Source organism: Mus caroli, chromosome 2 (assembly GCF_900094665.2).
Source record: "Mus caroli chromosome 2, CAROLI_EIJ_v1.1, whole genome shotgun sequence".
Classification (NCBI taxonomy): Eukaryota; Metazoa; Chordata; class Mammalia; order Rodentia; family Muridae; genus Mus; species Mus caroli.
In genome coordinates, this window is record NC_034571.1 from 122,020,893 (window position 1) to 122,040,489 (window position 19,597).

General features: G+C 46.3%; 1 protein-coding gene across 2 annotated transcripts in view; it reads left to right on the forward strand.

Annotated features, from left to right (window-relative positions):
- The first annotated feature begins 7,555 nt into the window (after nt 1-7,555).
- The window catches only part of Slc20a1 (solute carrier family 20 member 1), a 13,395-nt gene continuing 1,353 nt past the window's right edge, over nt 7,556-19,597 (forward strand). Inside the window, exons 1-11 of one of the 2 annotated variants that reach the window (XM_029473964.1) lie at nt 7,558-7,691; nt 8,155-8,304; nt 8,408-8,764; nt 8,892-9,032; nt 9,210-9,295; nt 13,266-13,362; nt 15,483-15,602; nt 16,730-16,996; nt 17,100-17,658; nt 18,167-18,349; nt 18,978-19,062. In XM_029473964.1, coding sequence (XP_029329824.1) covers nt 8,425-8,764; nt 8,892-9,032; nt 9,210-9,295; nt 13,266-13,362; nt 15,483-15,602; nt 16,730-16,996; nt 17,100-17,658; nt 18,167-18,349; nt 18,978-19,062 — 1,878 coding nt within the window. In that variant the 5' untranslated portion in view covers nt 7,558-7,691; nt 8,155-8,304; nt 8,408-8,424. The other variant, XM_029473965.1, reaches the window with a different exon arrangement.

Genomic DNA, 19,597 nt, shown 5'->3' on the forward strand with positions numbered 1-19,597 from the left:
TTTTTAAAAGATATATTTATTATATATAAATACACGGTAGCTGTCTTCAGACACACACCAGAAGAGGGCATCAGATCTCACTACAGATGGTTGTGAGCCACCATGTGGTTGCTGGGATTTGAACTCATGACCACTGGAAGAGCAGCCAGTGCTCTTAACTGCTGAGCCATCTTTCCAGACCAATACGTCTTAAAAGGAAAAAAAACCAAAACAACAACAACAACAGCAAAACCAACAACAACAACTTAGTAAAGCTATGATAAAATTTCCCTCACCCAGCCCCAAGACTGGCATTAGTTTTCAACCCATTGGACTGTTGTTAGAAAACCCTCTTTAGGTGAAAGGATCAAAGGGATGAGTGGTCCTGACTTGACTGGAGGGGATGCCAGTAAAACGGGTACCCTGCAGTGGTACGGTGGCCTGGGGGACAAGTGTTTGCTGAGTGACTGATAAGTCAGGTATAAGTAGGGGAGGCATGTGGTTCAGGTCCAGAAGTGGCAGGCCTGGCAGGGGCAGAGTGGGCACCAGGGTAGGAGGTTGACTTCGCTGGCTCTGCTGGTGTGCTCATGGTTGGTGTTTAAAGTGCAAGGAAGGAGTCTGTGTTTTGTAAGGACACAGGCTAGTCAACCTTGTGGATGGAGATCCGCAGCAGGCTATTTGGTGAATGATGGAAGAGCTATGGGAAGCCATGCTGAGCCCAAAGCTGCCTCTCTCCTCCTGGATATGACTGTGTGGATGATTCATGTCTTGCCACCCCCTCATTTTCTCAGGCTAAAACCATATGTCCTGGGGCGTGGGGACAACAAGCAGACTCCATTACACGGGTTCCAACAATCCTCTCACCTCGGCTGAAGAGCTGAGAAAACAGAACGTTGGAGAAAAAGGGGGTCTCAGTATAAGCTTCCTCAAGCAAGACCTCCGAGGCCTGATCACTGAAGAAGAAGTGATCTGAGAATGGTGTGTGGTCCTGAGGTTGGCTCAAAGGGGAGCCAGAACATTTGGACCACTTCAGGATGTCAAAGAGCTGTGCTCCCTTCCCACTGTCTGGATCCTTGGCCACATCACACCCACGTGTGTGAAGACAAGCCAAAGGGAGCAACCACAGGATGAGTCGTCAGGAAGGAAGCACATGAAGTCTGGAGTGGGTGGGGGTCACCTCCTGTGGTGACAGTGACATGGACCACTACTTTCCCACTACTACTGGATCAACAAAGTGCAACTGTTCATGCTTCAGGATGTTGGCCTGAGATCCACCTCAACTCTGCTCTTCACATCAGAGATTGGGTGGCTGGGTATTTCAAAGCACTCTACCTGTGTTTCAGGTTCCAAGTTCCCTGGGATCTAATGTGGAGTCATGTAGACACTGATGGTCTGGTTGTCTGGTCTGTGTGATGGGGCTTAGGGAGATGTGAATTTGTCTGGAGATGGAGAGGTGAACAGCATCCAAAACAGGTGGAGAAGTGATGACATAAGGCTCCTTTCTTGAATTATTATTTTTCTTGATGGTATTTTTATTTATTTATTTATTTATTTATTTATTTATTTATTTATTTATTTATTTATTTTAGAACCAGGGGCTTGCTGTGTAGCCCAGGCTGCCCTAGCATCCCAAGTGAGTACTGGTGGTTCTGTCTGCCAGTCTGTCTGTGTGTGTGTGTCTGTGTCTGTGTCAAGGCCAGAGGGAGACATTAACTGGTTTCCTCTGTTGCCTTCTACCTTACTAGCTTGGGAAGGGTCTTTCATTTCATTGGAAGTTTGCTGTTTAGGTTAGGTTAGTTGACCATGGAACTCTAAGGATCCCTCTCTGTCCCCTGCTCCCTCCGTGATACTGTTATAGACACACATGGGCCATGCCTGGTGTTTTACATGGGCGCTGGGGATTCAAACTCAAGTCCTCTGCTTTGTACAGCAAGTGCCCTTAGCCACTGAGCCATTGCCCCAGCCCCACAGCAAGTTTTCACCTTGCCAGACAGGTTTTCTTTTCCAGGAAGACTTAAAGAGAACAGGGTTTTCAGCAACTCCAAGGCAAGGTCAAGGCACAACTTTATTCTAGAGTGAGCATGCGCTACTAGTTCCCTGCCTCTTCTTACTCCAGGACTCCTGGGGCCAATCTTGGAGATAGGTCTTTCCTATTCCAACGAGGCTTGAGAAAGCTTAAATACGGGCTGTAAATGAAAGAGCCTAGTAGAAGAGAGATAAATGCATCAAGTGGAAATAAGAGTTAGCAGCCAAATCTACCTAACTTGCCTCTGGGCTTCCTGGCATTCTGGGGATAAAGTACTTCATGCACTGTGCCTTAGTTCCTATGTAAAACAAGATGAAAGTGCTCACAGTGTTTTACATGGGATATGTGCACAGGACAGGAAACAGAGCCCGGCAGAGTAAGCATGCAGGCACACTGCAGATTTTCTAATTCTCCAACTTCTCTGGGGAAAGACATATGTGGCCATGCCTGATGGTTTACATGGGGAAAGGGAAAGGACTGTAAAGCTAGTTCTCCCTTAAGGAGTACCTTCTCTTCCAGATGTTCTCTTCCTCTGTTCCCTTCATGTCCTCTGGGTAGCCTTGGCAACTGCCCTTGCCTCTGGCTGCACAGTGAGTGTTTCCATGTCCGCTTGGGTTTCCTCTCTTCTCAACAGTCTTTTTCCAGGATGTACATTCATGTGTACTGAATGGTAGCTGCAGATGCATTTCCTTGACTATTCAGTCTCCCTGAGCTCAGAATAACCACGTGTGGTATTGTCTCCTTTTTGTTTGGAATTCTGTAGCCTTGGAAGGTCTTGGTGCACACAGCCTAGCTTTGTGTACTGCTGTGCCAGACAGGCTGTTTTGCTCTGACCTCTGAAGGTCAAAGTAGGTGGGGTGGGGGTGGGGTCTCAGACTCATGGCTTTGTGACCGTGACTGACTTATAAAGATCCTGTGGGCAGGGTGTTGAAGTTTGGCTGAGCAGTAGAGTGCTTGCCTAGCTATGGAAGTCCTAGGTTCTATCCCAGGTACTGCAAATAAGTAAATGTGGTTAAGAGCTCATACTGTTCTTAGAGGACCTGAGTTTGATTCCTAGCACCTATAACGGGCAGCTCACAACTGCCTGTGACTTCAGTTCTAAGAGTATTCGGTGCCTCTAGACACCACAGGTATTCAAGAGCACATATCCACCCACATATACATATTTAAAGATAAAAAGAAATATTTTTAAAAAAAACAGGACACTCACACTCCATGTATCTCATTGTTGCTGCCACCCCTCTGGCAGCAACCGATTCGCTTGGTCACTCTTCTGCAGCAAGAAGTTTAAAACAACTTGGTCTTTGTGGCTGGAGAAAGGAAGGTGGTATGGGGGCTCTGCTCTCAGCTAGTTGTTGAATAAAGAAAACCAGTGTTTGGATATGCTAGTACCCTTAAGGGAGCCTTACACGGCCTGATCATTTACTCCTTCCAACTTCTCTTTAGAGCTGAGGTAACCAGGTGAAGGATGGTATTTGTACTGTGTCAAGAGACTAGAGAACTACAGAGAAAGCAGTTTGGCTTCAGATTGTTTTTAACTACTTATTAATAGGTTCCCTAAGACCCGAGAGCACATTTGTACCACAGCCTCCATTTTAACGTGGATTAGTCTTCTCAGGCTCGCTGACTCCTTTCCCTAGCTTTAAGAGTACTGGAGGGGCTGGTGAGATGGCTCAGTGGGTAAGAGCACCCGACTGCTCTTCCGAAGGTCAAGAGTTCAAATCCCAGCAACCACATGGTGGCTCACAACCATCTGTAACGAAATCTGACTCTCTCTTCTGGAGTGTCTGAAGACAGCTACAGTGTATTTACATATAATAAATAAATTAATTAATTAATTAAAAAAAAAAAGCCGGGCGTGGTGGCGCACGCCTTTAATCCCAGCACTCGGGAGGCAGAGGCAGGCGGATTTCTGAGTTCGAGGCCAGCCTGGTCTACAAAGTGAGTTCCAGGACAGCCAGGGCTACACAGAGAAACCCTGTCTCGAAAAACCAAAAAAAAAAAAAAAAAAAAGAGTACTGGAACCAGTGCCATTTTGTGTAGTAGTTAGGGTTCCTCACAGTTCCATTCTTCTGCTGTAATAAAATCCTGTCAGGAAGCAACTTGGGGAAGCAAGGCTTTGTCTTAGCTTACAATTAATTCCAGGTTCCAACCATCACTGTGGGAAAGGCCAAGTTGACAGATGCTTAGAACTAGTCACACTGGATTCACGTGAATGCATGCATGCTTAGTGCTAGATTAGGTTTCTCCAGTTCCTAACATTTTACTTTTATTTGATGTGTACGCCTGTTATTTTTTTTTAAGATTTATTTATTTATTATGTAAGTACACTGTAGCTGTCTTCAGACACTCCAGAAGAGGGTGTCAGATCTCGTTACAGATGGTTGTGAGCCACCATGTGGTTGCTGGGATTTGAACTCTGGACCTTCAGAAGAGCAGTTGGGTGCTCTTACCCACTGAGCCATCTCACCAGCCCATGTATGCCTGTTATGTCTGTGCACCATGTGCACACCTAGTACATGCAGAGGTCAAAAGAGGGTGTTAGATCCCCTGGAACTGGAGTTATAGACAACTGCGAGTCATCGTGTGGGTACTGGGAATCAACCCGGGTCCTCTGTAAGAACAAGTACACCTGAGCCATCTCTCCAGCCCCTTACTCTTGTATAGTCCAGGGACCCAGAACCAGGCATGCTGGCTAATTTTATGTCAACTTGACACAGTGCAGAATCATCTGAGAGGAGGGAACCCCAACTGAGAAAATAAATTTTTTAAAGATTTATTTATTTATTTTATGTACAGGAGTACATTTCGCTGTCTTCAGACACACCAGAAGAGGGCATCGGGTCCCATTACAGGTGGTTGTGAGCCACTATGTGGTTGCTGGGAATTGAACTAAGCACCTCTGGAAGAGCAGTCAGTGCTCTTAACTGCTGAGCCATTTCTGTAGGCCAAAAAGAATTTTCTTAATTAGGGATTGATGGAGGAGGGCCCAGCCCATTGTGTGTAGAGCCATCACTGGGGTGGTGGTCCTGGGTTCTATAAGACAACTGGATGAGTAAGCCAGTAAACAACAGACCTCCACGACCTCTGCATCAGCTCCTGCTTCCAGGTTCCTGTCCTTGTTTGAGTTCCTCTCCTGACTTCCTTAAATGATGAAAAACAACATGGAAGTATAAGCCAAATAAGGCCTTTCCTCCCCAGCTTCCTTTTTGGTCATGGTGCTTCACCATAGCAAAGAAACCCTAACTATGATACCAGGAAAAGGTGCCACATACTTTCAGACTTCAGCGTTCCACACTGAGACAGTCCACTACAGACCTGCTCACAGGCCAACCTATCTAGACAAGCCTTCACCAAGATTTTCTTCTTAGGTGATTCTAGGGTATGTCACGTTGAATATTAAAACTGGTAACCATGTATAGAAGTGCAAGAATCCCAGCACTTGGGAGGCAGAGGCAGGGGGATCTCTGTGATTTCGAGGCTAGCCTGATTTACACAGTAAGTTCCCGGACAACCAGAGAGCTACACAGTGACACCTATCTCAAAAAAAAAAAAAAAAAAAAAAAAAACCAAAAGACAAGACAATCTAAAACCATCTGACCAACCATCACATCACCCCTCCCCCGCCCCTCCTCCCTCCTTGATTTCTCTCTAGAGACGGAGAAACCTGTCTCTGCCTGAAAATACATGGATACTAAAGCACCATAAAGCCAAGTCTCAAAATACTATACTCTCCCTGAACCACAGTGATGCCTTCACATCTGGCAAACCTGCCTCTCGATTCTGCTCTTGTACCTGGATGGGCCTTATTCACCATGGCTGCTCACCTTGGTTGTCTCAATTTCAAGAGGCAAAAGCATGGTCATCAACAGACTGAAGCAAAACACATCCAAACAGTGGGCAAAGTCATGAGCAATTTCCTCACAAATAATTACTTCAAAAATTGTTTTAATTGGCAGGACACTAACAACCTTTTAACAAACCAGTCCTTTTATTCAATGTTTTATGACCTTGGAATGAAGTAAGGGCAAAGAGTGCTGCATTTGAAGATGCCAGAATTACACACTGGGGTCAGTGTCCTAGAACATGAAGGTTGTTTTCCAGCCATGACCTTGAGGTCAATAGACCTGTATAACCTATATGAGATTCTGAGTCTACCAGACTATAGGTCACAGGACACTCCTGTGAAGTTATAATTTACAACATGTTTGTTTCTGCTATTCATTGCCCTACCTTTGGAGAGCAGGGAGCGTTTTAGAGCATTCTAAACCGGGTATTTCTGGCTGGAATTCTTAAGTTTCTCTATAACCCACATAACTTAAATCTCCCAAGGAGTGGTGACTAGTTAGTTCTGAGCTTAGGCAATAAAACGAAAAGCCAAAGGTGCAGAACTAATCTATTGTCAGAACTACAACCGTATGCCATGGAGGGGACCAGGAAGCAATCTTTATTTCAAAAGGATGGGAAAACTTTCAGGATGAGGACATCCTCTGTAACCTTTTCCTATATTCTAAAACAGGCACATTAAAAAAAAAAAAAGTAACGAGGAAATGAACGTTCATTTCCTGAACATCTATTGAGTTCCAGTCACATGCTTAATATCTTAGCTAATATGATTCTCCTTACTGGGTAAGAACTTGTAACCAGAATACCTGAATTAGTACTGCCTGTCGCCACAAGCCCCGATGAGCAGACAGGAAATGCATCTTTGTTGTGCTTTACACACAATTCCAACCCGTCCTCCAGTCTCCTCTCACTCTGCTATTATTTCACGTTCCAGAGCACTCGGCTTGAGGAGACCTAGGGTTTGTTCAAGGTGACACACTGCAGTTAAGAATTCGAATCCGAAGTAACATCCTCCCCGCTGCGCCATAGCGGGGGCTCCTAAAACGGAGGTCCGGTGCAGGGAAACTAATGACCCATGGCTCTCCCTCAGCGCAGTGCCACAGCTGGGAACGCAAGCCTATCCTCGTGACTCCCGAATCTTTCCGTTTTCACCCAAGTGCGTGACTGCGGGAGCGAGGTGGCCACGTGAGATCCCTCCACCCCCCTCTGGGCGAGGTACAGATCGGGTCCGGCCAAGGGCAAGTCTCAGCACACGCGCTCTTCCGCGTTGCCACAGAGCTGACCTGGGCCTGCGTGGGAGAAACTCGGAACGACCTTGGTGGCGGCCTCTGAGTCCCCGCGTGTCTGGGCGAGACTCCCCCACAGTCCCCGCCCGCAGCCACCCGGCGTGGCCAGCGCAGACAGGATAACCCGGGCGAGGCTGCAGGGAGGCGGCCAGCCAGTCCCACGTGGACCAGCTCCTCGTTGGGGGCGGGGCCCCGGGGACGTCCAGGCCAATCAGCGCCGCTGCCCAGCTCACCCGGCTAGGCGCGCCCGGCCAGCCTGTGGTTGCGTCACATCGGAGGCGGGACTTCGGGCGGGCGCGAGGCTCGGCAGGTCACGTGGGGCGCAGAACCGGCTATAAATAGGAGCCGGCGGCATGCTCGCTATATGATGGCCGCCGGCGCGCGTTGCGTGTTTTCATCTCTCGCCTGCTGAGGCGCCCGCGGCTGCTTCACGAGTGGGTAGTGAGTCCCTCCGTGCTGTGCTCGGTGTTGCCGTCCTGGGTTGTGCGACCGTGGCTCGAGCCTGCCTCAGTCTCGTTCTTCTGGTCTCTCTGTTCGGCCCTCAGTTTCCTTTGGTGAGTGGCGGCGCGGCACCGGTGGTGCAAAGGTCCTTTCTTCTCTGGAGTGGGCTCGGGTGTGGGGAGCTGGCTGGCGGGAGTGGGATGAGGGCTGCAGGACCCGGCTACGATGCTGTCCTCCTCCCGCCTCCCCACGCTCGCCGCGCCCTTCCGCGGGCCTTTTCGGCGGTCCTCGGCAGGCGCGCGCGCGGGAATGGTCTTTTTTCCGATCATCCACGGAGGGCGCGCGCGGGCAAGCGGCCGGAGACTGAGCCGAACGCGTGGGGCGGGGCGGGGCGGGACGGGGTGGGGGGTGGGGGAGCACAGAGATCGCCCTGTGCCCCACCTTGCACGGCGTTTGGGGGACTGAAGACAGAAGTGACGGGCGGGGTCGGGGGGGGGGACACTCTGCGGAGTCCCAGGCTGCCCTCTTCCCAGAGATGCGCCGCTATTGTTATTTTCTCCCACTTCGTCCCCCCAGGATGAACTTGCGTCCTTTCTCTAATCCGCCATGGAATTCTGCTCCGTGCTTTTAGCCCTCCAGAGCCAAAGAAACCCCAGACAACAGACGCCCAGACGCAGCAGCGTATAGCAGTAACTCCCCAGCTCGGTTTCCGTGCCGTAGTTTACAGTATTTAATTTTATATAATATATACTATTTATTATAGCATTTTGATACCTCATTCCGTTTACACATCTCAAAAGCCGCTCAGTAATTCTCTTATTATTTAAAGAACCACTACACTAGAGAATGGAATCTACTGTGGCAACGATTACTAGTACCCTAGCTGCTGTTACTGCTTCCGTTCCACCGAAGTATCTGTGGATGCTCATCCTGGGCTTCATCATTGCATTTGTCTTGGCATTCTCCGTGGGAGCCAATGATGTAGCAAATTCGTTCGGTACAGCTGTAGGCTCAGGTGTAGTGACCCTGAAGCAAGCCTGCATCTTAGCTAGCATCTTCGAAACTGTGGGCTCCGCCTTGCTGGGGGCCAAAGTGAGCGAAACCATCCGGAACGGCTTGATAGATGTGGAGCTGTACAATGAAACTCAAGATCTGCTCATGGCTGGCTCCGTCAGTGCTATGTTTGGTAAGTTGTACTTATACCTTATGTTCGCTCAAGTCTTGAACCTTTTTCCGCTTCTCTCCGTGAGGACGCACAGCTTATGTAACAGTTTTGCCATCTACCTGACAAAATCTGATTAATTCTGTTTCAGGTTCTGCTGTGTGGCAGCTAGTGGCTTCGTTTTTGAAGCTTCCGATTTCTGGGACCCATTGTATTGTCGGTGCAACCATTGGTTTCTCCCTCGTGGCAAATGGGCAGAAGGGTGTCAAGTGGTCTGAACTGATAAAAATTGGTATGTTGAATTCTAAATGGTTTTATTTTCGTTGTGTGCTGCTGTGTGTCGTGGAGTGGGAGTGAAGTTAGAGGGGCAAGTTGAAGAGTATCAGAAATGGAGCACCTACCATTTCAGGGTCTTGTTAACAAAAATGTACTTTCCAGAGCTGACACTTCATTTTGTGTTCTATTCCAGTGATGTCGTGGTTCGTCTCTCCGCTGCTTTCTGGTATTATGTCTGGAATTTTATTCTTCCTTGTTCGTGCGTTCATCCTCCGTAAGGTAACCTTTCCACTTGCGACCTTTCATGAGTCACATTCAGTCTTGTTCAAACTCAGGGGTATTCTCTCAGATGTGACGGGTGTGTAAGTATTTAGTGGCTTTGGAAAGCTACAGAGTTCTTTGTTCTGTATACCTCCTGTATGTTGTGAAGTTCTGTGAAAGAAGCAAGTTTTTAATGCCCCAGAGGGCATTCAGGAAGGAAAGACTGAGTAGTTCTATGGTCTGCCAAGAAATAAAGAGACTGGGAGTGAAAACTAAGAACGTTGTTTAAGGTGGCCCTGTCTGTCTAGGTCACTACATCCAGGACAAGTGGAATTGTAACCTTTTAGTTCAACAGGTCACAGAATCCTTTTCAAATTGCTCTCCCATGTTGATTGTCAAGTATATAGAAGTTTCTAGAGGAGGCCTTCTACTTGTAGGGACTCCACTTTCTCAGTAAAAAGAGAGGGATGAGTTGTTAGGGGGGTTTGTTTTGTTTTTGCTTAAAAAAAAACAGGAAGCCATTGAGTTTCCTGACTACTTGAAAATCCCTTTTGAGAGACTTAGTGCAATTTCTTTTATCATGGAGACTGAGCCTGGCTCCATTAAAAAAAAAAAAAAAAAGAAAAGTAGACAACAAGGGATTTTGTTGACTCTGGGCTGAATTACAGTAAGAATAAATGAATTTTTCTCCGGAGACAGAATTGTCCTATTTTCTAGGGTGAGTGGCTCTTAACAGTCCTTTGTTAAGCTCTTTTAAAATTCCCCTAAACAGTAGAAATCTGAGTGAGGGGAGATAGGTACCTTATCTTAATGGAAGGTGTGTGTTTAGACTCCCTGCTTCTTGATCTAGTTCTCGGAGTCTCTGGGGAATGACTTCATGTTCTTCTCAATAGAAGTCCTTCCCTGACTCCTTCTTGATCCTATACTTACCATTAGGTGTCTGGCAGAATGTGTTTCACTTGTGGAACATTAGAAATATCTCTAGCTTGGCACAGTGTGACTGAGTAAATAAATAGTTCATTGATGTCCAACCTCTAGATATGGTATTCTTTCATCTAGCAAGCAGGTATGATATGAATTCCCCTGACCCCCCTGTCTGTAGCATAGGGAAATCTGATTCTCACCGGTATTCAGGAATCATAGATTTTAGTGTTGCTGTTAGAGCCATGCATCTCTTGACATACCAGAAAACCAGAATAACTAATAGGATGCTATTTGGTTTCATGGTTTTTAAAGGTTTATTCTGACCCCTTTGATTATTGGGAAATCGATCATTCTGATTCTGGAGAGCCTATGCGAACTGCTTAGTGGTCATTCCTGGAAGGGGGAACAGAGATGCAATGGGGTTCTCAGTGCCCAGAACCTTTGATTGACATGTGCCAAGTATCTTTACTCTCACTGTGTTATTGGAATATCAAGTTGTGTATGTTTAATAATTATTCTGTACGGTCTCAAGTAGCCCAGGCTGGCCTTGAACTTCTGATCCTCCTGCATTCACATCCCAAGTTCTTGAATTACTGATGTGTGCTCCCACTCCCAGCTTAAAGAGTATGGGTGGGACGGGCATGGTCGAGAGTCACGGATGATATTTAATACATACAGTGCTGACTTGGAGGCTCTTCCCCTCTGTCTCTCACTTGCTCACGAATCCCTCAGTAACAGATGAGGGACCCTTTCCTGTCTCCATGTAACTGAGTGAGAGGTTCACATCCTTTCTAACTAAAGCTTTAACTTCGTTGTCTCATTCCTTCCTATATCGAGCCCAGAATAGTTCCTGGAAGTCTGTTGACTTGACAGAAAGACCTAGTGCATATTTGGTTTTCATCTTTATCACTATATATAAAAGATAAAGAGTTTACACGATGAGAAAAGCATTTAATAAAAATCCCTAGCCTAGCTATGAAGACCTGGGAGGAGGCTGGAAGGGAGAGACCTTTCCTATTTTACCATTTTCCTTGACTTTTACAAAGTTATGCTGTGGTTTGTTTTGGTTTTTACCACTAAGTCTTTATCATCGTGTATTAGGGCTAGTCCTTCCCTACCCATCCCAGGCTATGCACTCGGATTTCAAATATATTATTATCTTGTGACTAAGTCTTTGTAGCCTAGGTTGACCTTTGACTCCGGGGGTCTTGTGCTTCAGCACGCCCAGCACTGGTATTACAGGTGTATAACACCATGCCCACGGCAGCCCCAACCATGCTACTATTTCAGGGAATATTGAATTTTAGACCCCAAGTGGGGGAAATGAGTGTAGAGTGCTTTTTACCTGATGGTTTAATTACTAAATATAAATAGCATTTGAAAATTGATGAGAGAGTCCCTACCTAATGCCTACAGAATATTCTTGAAGCCTTGGATTAGCTTGTGTACCTCAGGCTCTTGTCTGCCTTTAGGTGTAGCCTGCATCTGTTTAGTTTTTCAGGGTGAGTCAGGGTTCTGTAGGTTGCTTTTGATCTGATGTCTTACTGTTAGTGTCCTCCTAAACAATGAGTAAAACTTAAAATTAATGGAGTTTTGTTTTGTTTTCAAGACAGGGTTTTCTGTGTAGCCCTGGCTGTCCTGGAACTCACTCTGTAGACCAGGCTGGCCTTGAATTTAGAAAACCACCTGCCTCTGCCTCCCGAGTGCTGGGATTAAGGTGTGGGCCACCACTGCCCAGCTAAATTTTTTTAGTGAGTGTCTGTACTCACTTGAAAAGCCATGCTTTATGAGGGGCTTTAACTTCACTGATCTGTAAGCTCCCCCGCCCCAAAGTCTTAATGATTGTCAGAAACTCTGGTATCTCTTCTGGATCTTTACCTCTGTCTGAACCTTAAGATTTTCAACTGGTGGTGTGACTAGGGTAGCATTAAACTTTTGTGCTCAAGGTTTGGCCTTCCTGATGAGACCTATGTTCTCATTCTTTTAAATGTTTGGCTTGGAAGTTTTTCTGTGGAATTGTAATACATACATGGGAACTATTTTCGTTTTCATTTTCAGTCACAGGGACCATTGATGATTCTTTTTTTTTTGTTTTGTTTTGTTTTGTTTTTTTGAGACAGGGTTTCTCTGCGTAGCCCTGGCTGTCCTGGAACTTACTCTGTAGACCAGGCTGGCCTCGAACTCAGAAATCCGCCTGCCTCTGCCTCCCGAGTGCTGGGATTAAAGGCGTGCGCCACCACACCTGGCCCACCATTGGTGATTCTTAAACATTTCACAGTTTTGCCTTGGGGTCTTTGTACTTGCTATGCCTCTGTCCATTCCCCCTCCCCCTAGTGGACAGGTGGCTTAAACTTTCCATACCCTGAGACATATGTCAGCTCAACTGATTTCGTTCCCACATTTTATTAAAATGTCCCTCCCCATCAACATCCTCTGGCCTGTTTTTGTTTTTCCTTTTAAGGCATTTGTCAGCCCAGTATGTTATTGTGTAGTAGAAAATTACTCAGTTCTATGAAAACGGGGACTTAGTCTGGCCCCTGCTCTATTTTAGTGCCCTAAAAAGTTCTTGACAGGCACTAGACTGAGTGGATCGATGGTGAGGTTCACAATTGATTTAACTTTGCACTTTGGTAAGGCCTTATGTCACATTGATCAGATATATATAGATAAGATGGTTGTGTATAGTCTGCAGATTTTTAAATTTAAGGCGGCAGGACATCAGGAAATAAGCATTTTACCTTAGTCTGTTTTTCTCCAGTACAGTAGATCCTGGGGGGCCTGTACTCAGGTTTACAGATGGACTTTGGATAACTCAGAGAAACTGGTTATTTGTGATATTAGCTACATCCTTGTTACTAAGAATATGGAGAAACTGTTGCCTATGGATGGTAGGTGGCATTAGCTTCCTTAGGTAGCAAATGTAGGACAGAGTCCAGTTGGCTTTGTAGAAATTATGGTGGGAGGCTGTTGCTAGCACCACGACTCCTAGTTTGTCTTGCCACAGGGTGCTCTGAAAGAGATCTACATTTACAACTTTTAAGGTACTGATCTTAATGTCTTACAGGCAGATCCAGTTCCTAACGGCTTACGAGCTTTACCAATTTTTTATGCCTGCACAATCGGAATCAACCTCTTTTCCATTATGTATACTGGAGCACCGTGTAAGTACGAATCAAGATGCTTAAATGTGAATTTAAGGTTATTTACAAAACTTTCATTAAATGCCCAATTTACCCCTTTTTGCTTTACAGGGCTGAAATCTCCTAGAAGGTGGCTGGCCTGCACCCATTTCAGAAGGCTGCAGGCTAGTGTATGCTGAGTTAACCTAGATAGGTTTTCAACCAGAGAGACCTGCTCACACTCTAAATCACTACAGACTTTCCTCCCTAGTCTTCACAGGATCCACTGATAATGTGACCTTCTCCCTCCCTTGCTTGTGTCTATGCTAACAATGCTGGCAATGATGCTGGCCTCAACCACTGAAGAGTCATTAGTTAAATCTGCTCTTCAGTAATCAGCCACTTCGAGCCGGCTGTTAGATGTCGCTTTTCTCTCCCAGTTGGAGCCATTTCATTTCCTCAGTTCTCAGTTTGCCCCTGAACTGACTTGAGTGAGAAGAGGTGGGATGGGTAACTCCTGGTCTAATTAATTACACTCGGAAGAAGAATGTCCGCAGCTAAGAGAAAGCACTGAGAGGAATATGAAGGCTCTGGTGTTGATTGCTTTCATATGGGGACTAAGGGAAGGCAAGGATTCAGTTGTCTACTGAGAGATGGATAGATTGGAGCTCGTGAGGCAGAGCAGCACGGTTCTGGCACACTCATTCCTCTGACTGCTGCCCAGGGCACACTGTCTGTGTGTTAAACAGGACTGAAGTAGCAAAGTGATTGTCCTTATGTTATGTGTGCTCTCATCCTCAATTCTTAAAGGATTTTCATGCTTGTGACCACCAAGTAGGTTCCGCCTCTGGTTCATGGATTGTGACCTGTGTATTATTACCACTGAAATGATGTAGTAAGTCACCGAACAAAACAAAACAGCAGGGTATTTCTCACATTGTCGTTCTTGAAATGTCAGTAAAGAAACACAGGATGGGACCAGCCTTGGTGTGGGGGCTTTGCTTCTTTTGCCCTTTAAGATCGTTTCTAAGAAAACCCAGTCCTTTCGTTCCCCCTTTTGACTTGGAATGTAGACAAACTTTAACTGATGAATACTAATTAGACCTCATGGATATTTTACTTTGTGGGACATAACTACCTAGTCACAGTTGAAAGCAGAACTTAAAATGAAAAGACCAGCAGATGGAACTTCAGGTCTGAAGGATTTCAGCTAATGTCTGATTGATTCTTAAAGGCTACTTCTTAGTATATTCTGTCTCTTTTACAGTGCTAGGGATTGAATCTAAGGCTTTGTGCAAGCTAGGCTGAGCTGCAGCCCCGACATAATAGTTTTGACAGTACAGTAATGTTCCCATTTTATAAGTGACTTACTATGCAGTAAGCAAAATCAAGTGAGACAAGCACAAGTGACTTTGCTGGGGGAAGGGACATTCAGACAGTGGCCTGGGATTCAGTGCTGTGAATGGTCTCCACTCTAGGATAGATAGGCCAGCAGTCCCTGTTGCCTGTGTGCAAGCTGACATTTGCCAATACTGCTGATCCTGAGGTCCTTGAGCCAAGGGGGAAGAACTGGAGGACAGGTCTCTGCCTTGTTACGAACTAAACTTGTCCTGTGTGAAAGGCAACATTTAAGCAAGTGTCTTCCCGTAGTTAATACCCTATTTTCTGTTAGCTTGATGATGCTTTTGTGGAGACATGCAGTTCCCCCAAAAGCTGCCTGGTACAGTGAATGTAGTAACTTTCCTTTACAGTGTGTGGTGTCTGCATGACACTGACTTGAGACACTCCCTTTTGACATTAAAATAAGTCATATGTAAATGTAATGTGGGGCGGTTAGGATGAGGAGCTGAGTGCAGAAAGGGATGCTGTGATTGTTTTTATAGTTACAGGTCCTTACTGTAGTGATTCTTGAAGAAAGTTAGCACATGAGTCCAGCAAGTGTTTCAGTGGCTCTGGTTGCTGTGGGTTTAAGATGGTCATTCACGTTTTCTCCACGGTCTGCATAGCCAGTAGCCTGATGAAACTCTGGAATGGCAGCAGCTGAAACGGGTGACGGTGACGGGCTGGCTTGGGGAAGCCCTCCTTCCCCTCAGGAGGGTTTACACATTGTTGCAGGGGGCTGTTGCCCTGGGGTTTTCAAGATGCACCATTTTATCTCGTAGTGCTGGGCTTTGACAAACTTCCTCTGTGGGGTACCATCCTCATCTCGGTGGGATGTGCAGTTTTCTGTGCCCTTATCGTCTGGTTCTTTGTATGTCCCAGGATGAAGAGAAAAATTGAACGTAAGTAATATAGTTTAATAGTGTTCCCTCTCCCTCTCTCTACTCCTCTGTTCCCCTCTTCTCCCCCCTCTCCCTTATCTATAAGACTATTTTGGGATAGAGGAAGCATTTGCCTCAGCTACCTTTGCATACTCAGCTTAGATGGCTGTGTGACAGTGTCTATACACATATTCACTGTAAGTACAGACACACTTTTGCACATTATCCTTGTGCTAGAGCTGTAACAACACATGAAGAAGTAAACACTTTTAGATATAAGAAACCTTAAGTTATCGAAGGATGTTTTTGAGGTAGAATTTAATACCAAGTAAGTTTATTTGGTACTAGTCTCTGTGTCTGTTGAGTGGTTAAGATAGTTTAGCAGAGTCCCCTTCTGCCTCTCAGTGTGTGGAATGTTGGTTTGCCAATACACAGCAGACCAGGAATGCATAGACTGCAGTGGCGTTAAAAGAATGCTGCGTCATTGCAGTTCTGAGGAGCCGCCCAGAGCTCTGTGCTAGTCAGCTGTGCGACACGCACAGTGGGAATGAGGCTTCCAGGACTCTGACCTCATTTTTGTCTCAGTCTGGAAGGAGAGACAAATCTTACTTTAATGCTATACTAGTGTGAGGTGTCTGAGCCAGTAGGTGACTGGTGAGCTGGCCGTTAGGCAGAAATCCTGCCTGGCTACCGGGTATGGAAGTGTTTAAGCCTGCCGCTTGCAGCTCAGTTGTCTGTACTCTTGACCTACGAGTTAGGAGATTCCTTAGGGAAGGCTGACAGTTTAGTCAGCTGCCACCCCAGGGCTTGAGCCTCCATGTCATGACCAAGAGCTGAAGATGGTTTTACACTTGTAATTATAAAAATAAAAAGCCAGAAATGGACCAGAACCCTAAAATACCTGGCAGTTGACAGCAGTTTGTCAGCCCCCATTTCTGCAAGCAGACCGTGTGCTACTGCAGGGCTGGGTTGTCTTGCTCCTTCCCAAGGGAAAGATATATCCCTCAAATAATAAAGAGGGCAGCGATGTTAGCTTGAATTTTAACTAGAATTTATACCTGTTATTTCAAGAAGGGTTTCAGGAGTGGATAGAAAGGAATGTGGAGCAAGGTAGTACCGTCGAGTCACAAACCCTCTTTATCTTTTAGGAGAAGTAAAGACTAGCCCCTCTGAGAGTCCCTTAATGGAAAAGAAGAGCAACGCAAAAGAAGACCATGAAGAAACAAAGATGGCTCCTGGAGATGTTGAGCATAGGAATCCTGTGTCTGAGGTAGTGTGTGCCACTGGGCCACTCCGGGCTGTGGTGGAGGAGAGGACAGTGTCATTCAAACTTGGTGACCTGGAGGAGGCTCCGGAGCGAGAGCGGCTTCCCATGGACCTGAAGGAGGAGACCAGCATAGACAGCACCATCAATGGTGAGTTAACTTCCCAGGGTTTCTAGTGTCTCGGGGTGGTGGGAAGGCTGCTACTCCGGCTGATGCACTTTGCATTGAATGTTACCTTTTTGGTCTCGGCTAGGTGCAGTGCAGTTGCCTAATGGGAACCTTGTTCAGTTCAGTCAAACTGTCAGCAACCAGATCAACTCCAGTGGCCACTATCAGTATCACACCGTGCACAAGGATTCTGGCTTGTACAAAGAGCTGCTCCATAAGTTACATCTGGCCAAGGTGGGAGACTGCATGGGAGATTCTGGGGACAAGCCCTTGAGACGCAACAACAGCTACACTTCCTACACTATGGCAATATGTGGCATGCCCCTGGATTCATTCCGTGCCAAAGAAGGTGAACAAAAGGGAGATGAAATGGAGACGCTGACATGGCCTAATGCAGATACCAAGAAGCGGATTCGAATGGACAGTTACACCAGTTACTGCAATGCCGTGTCTGACCTTCACTCCGAGTCTGAGATGGACATGAGTGGTAAGGCTGAGATAGGCCTGGGTGACAGAAAAGGAAGCAATGGCTCTCTTGAAGAATGGTATGACCAGGATAAGCCTGAAGTGTCCCTCCTCTTCCAGTTCCTGCAGATCCTTACAGCCTGCTTTGGGTCATTTGCCCATGGTGGCAATGATGTCAGGTTAGTCCACATGACTCTTAGTGTTACTGACTATTTTTAGACAGTCTTACCCTCCTGTGTGTGCTGCTCTACTTCTGGGGGGACACTGACTAATCTAGACAGGATGAAGTGGTCGTAATAAAGTAACAGGAAGTTCACTTGGATTATAAGACTGGTTTTTTAGCTTTATTTCTAGACAGGATAAACAGATGAGAACGAGACTTTGGTAAATTGGGACTTCGGTGATGAAAAACTTAGGATCACGGACAGCCCTGAGAATAGACTTAAGGGGTTAATATTAGCCTTGTTTCTCTGGCCAGTAAGCGTCATTGGAGCCTGAGACTTGCTCTAAGCTACACATGGGAGGAATGAGGCTACCAGTTACATGTATGTGCCTTCTGTCACAGCCACTGTGTTTGGCTTCTGTAGGATGGTTTGCTAAGTGCAGTGGTCAGTCACTTAACAGATTGGGTCTCGACAAGAAGTGGTTCTGTCTAAAAAGTCATCAGTGCCCCCTTTTTTCTTCCAGCAATGCCATCGGACCTCTGGTTGCTTTGTATCTTGTTTATAAACAAGATGCCTCTACAAAAGCGGCCACACCCATATGGCTTCTGCTTTACGGTGGTGTTGGCATTTGCATGGGCCTGTGGGTTTGGGGGAGAAGAGTTATCCAGACCATGGGGAAGGACCTGACCCCGATCACACCCTCCAGGTGAGTAGTGATCAAGCTTCTCAAGAGATGGAGTTGTGTGGAGGGCAGCACGTGGGTCTCCAGCTAAAGGACTGTATGGCAGCTGCCGCTGTTCTTCTCTCTCAGTTGCTCTGAACCTTTCTGATGCACTTACCGTCTGACTTGTAAATCAGTCAATCTGCTCAGCATGTGATCATGTAATTTAAGTTTTCTGAGAAAGATGTAGTGGAGTAAATAATTATATACATGGCTTGGATTTGGGAGCTAAAACCTTATACTTTATTCAGAATAAAAGTTCCAACATCTTTGTTTGCTTTTTGAAACAGGGTCTCTCTCTTGGCTGGCCTGGAATTTACTATGTAGAGCAAACTGGCCCTGATCTCAGAATTCATCTGCCTCTGCTTTCCAAGCCTTAGCATTAAAGCGTGTGTCACTAGGTGTACCCCAGCTTTTAAATAAATCATTCCAGAAATACTTAATCCTCAGATCTTAGGACCTTGGCTCAATTTAAGTAGGTTTTTGGGGTTAGAGGAGATGACCAGGCTTTGTCACTGAGTAGAGCAAAGAGAGATTAGAACCGATGGCTTTAGCTAGTGTTGGTTTCTCAGAAGACCCTCCATTGTTGACAAACATCCTTTTGTATCAACAGTGGTTTCAGTATTGAACTGGCGTCTGCCTTAACTGTGGTCATCGCATCAAACATTGGCCTTCCCATCAGCACAACACATTGCAAAGTAAGTGGAGTGGGGACGTCATGGGCCCTTGAAGCCGATCAGTAGCTTGGGGATGTCCATGGTTCAGGTGGATCTGCGGGGTGAGGGTGTGTGTGTGGGGGGTGGGGGGGGGTCCTACTACTTGTGGTAGTAAATACACTGGTTTTAACAAGTTTGTGAGGCTTATTTGTAAGGTCAGTCTTTTGGTGAAAGCATATAGACAGGGCCTCTTGGACCTGTTGTGCTGAGACATTGACCTGTAGGAAGTTGCTTGGTGAACGTATAACATAGTTATTGGATAAAGAACAAACTGACTTCCTTGGAAGAGCTGAATCTGGTCCAGGTAGGGCCTGCCAAGTCACTCTTTCTGCTGGGGTGGTGGATCACATTGGGTCACATACCAGCCGCTTTCTAGAGTAATTGTTGAGAAATCAGAAATTTAGCTTACAAAAAAGCAGGGAAGCCGGGCGTGGTGGCGCACGCCTTTAATCCCAGCACTCGGGAGGCAGAGGCAGGCGGATTTCTGAGTTCGAGGCCAGCCTGGTCTACAAAGTGA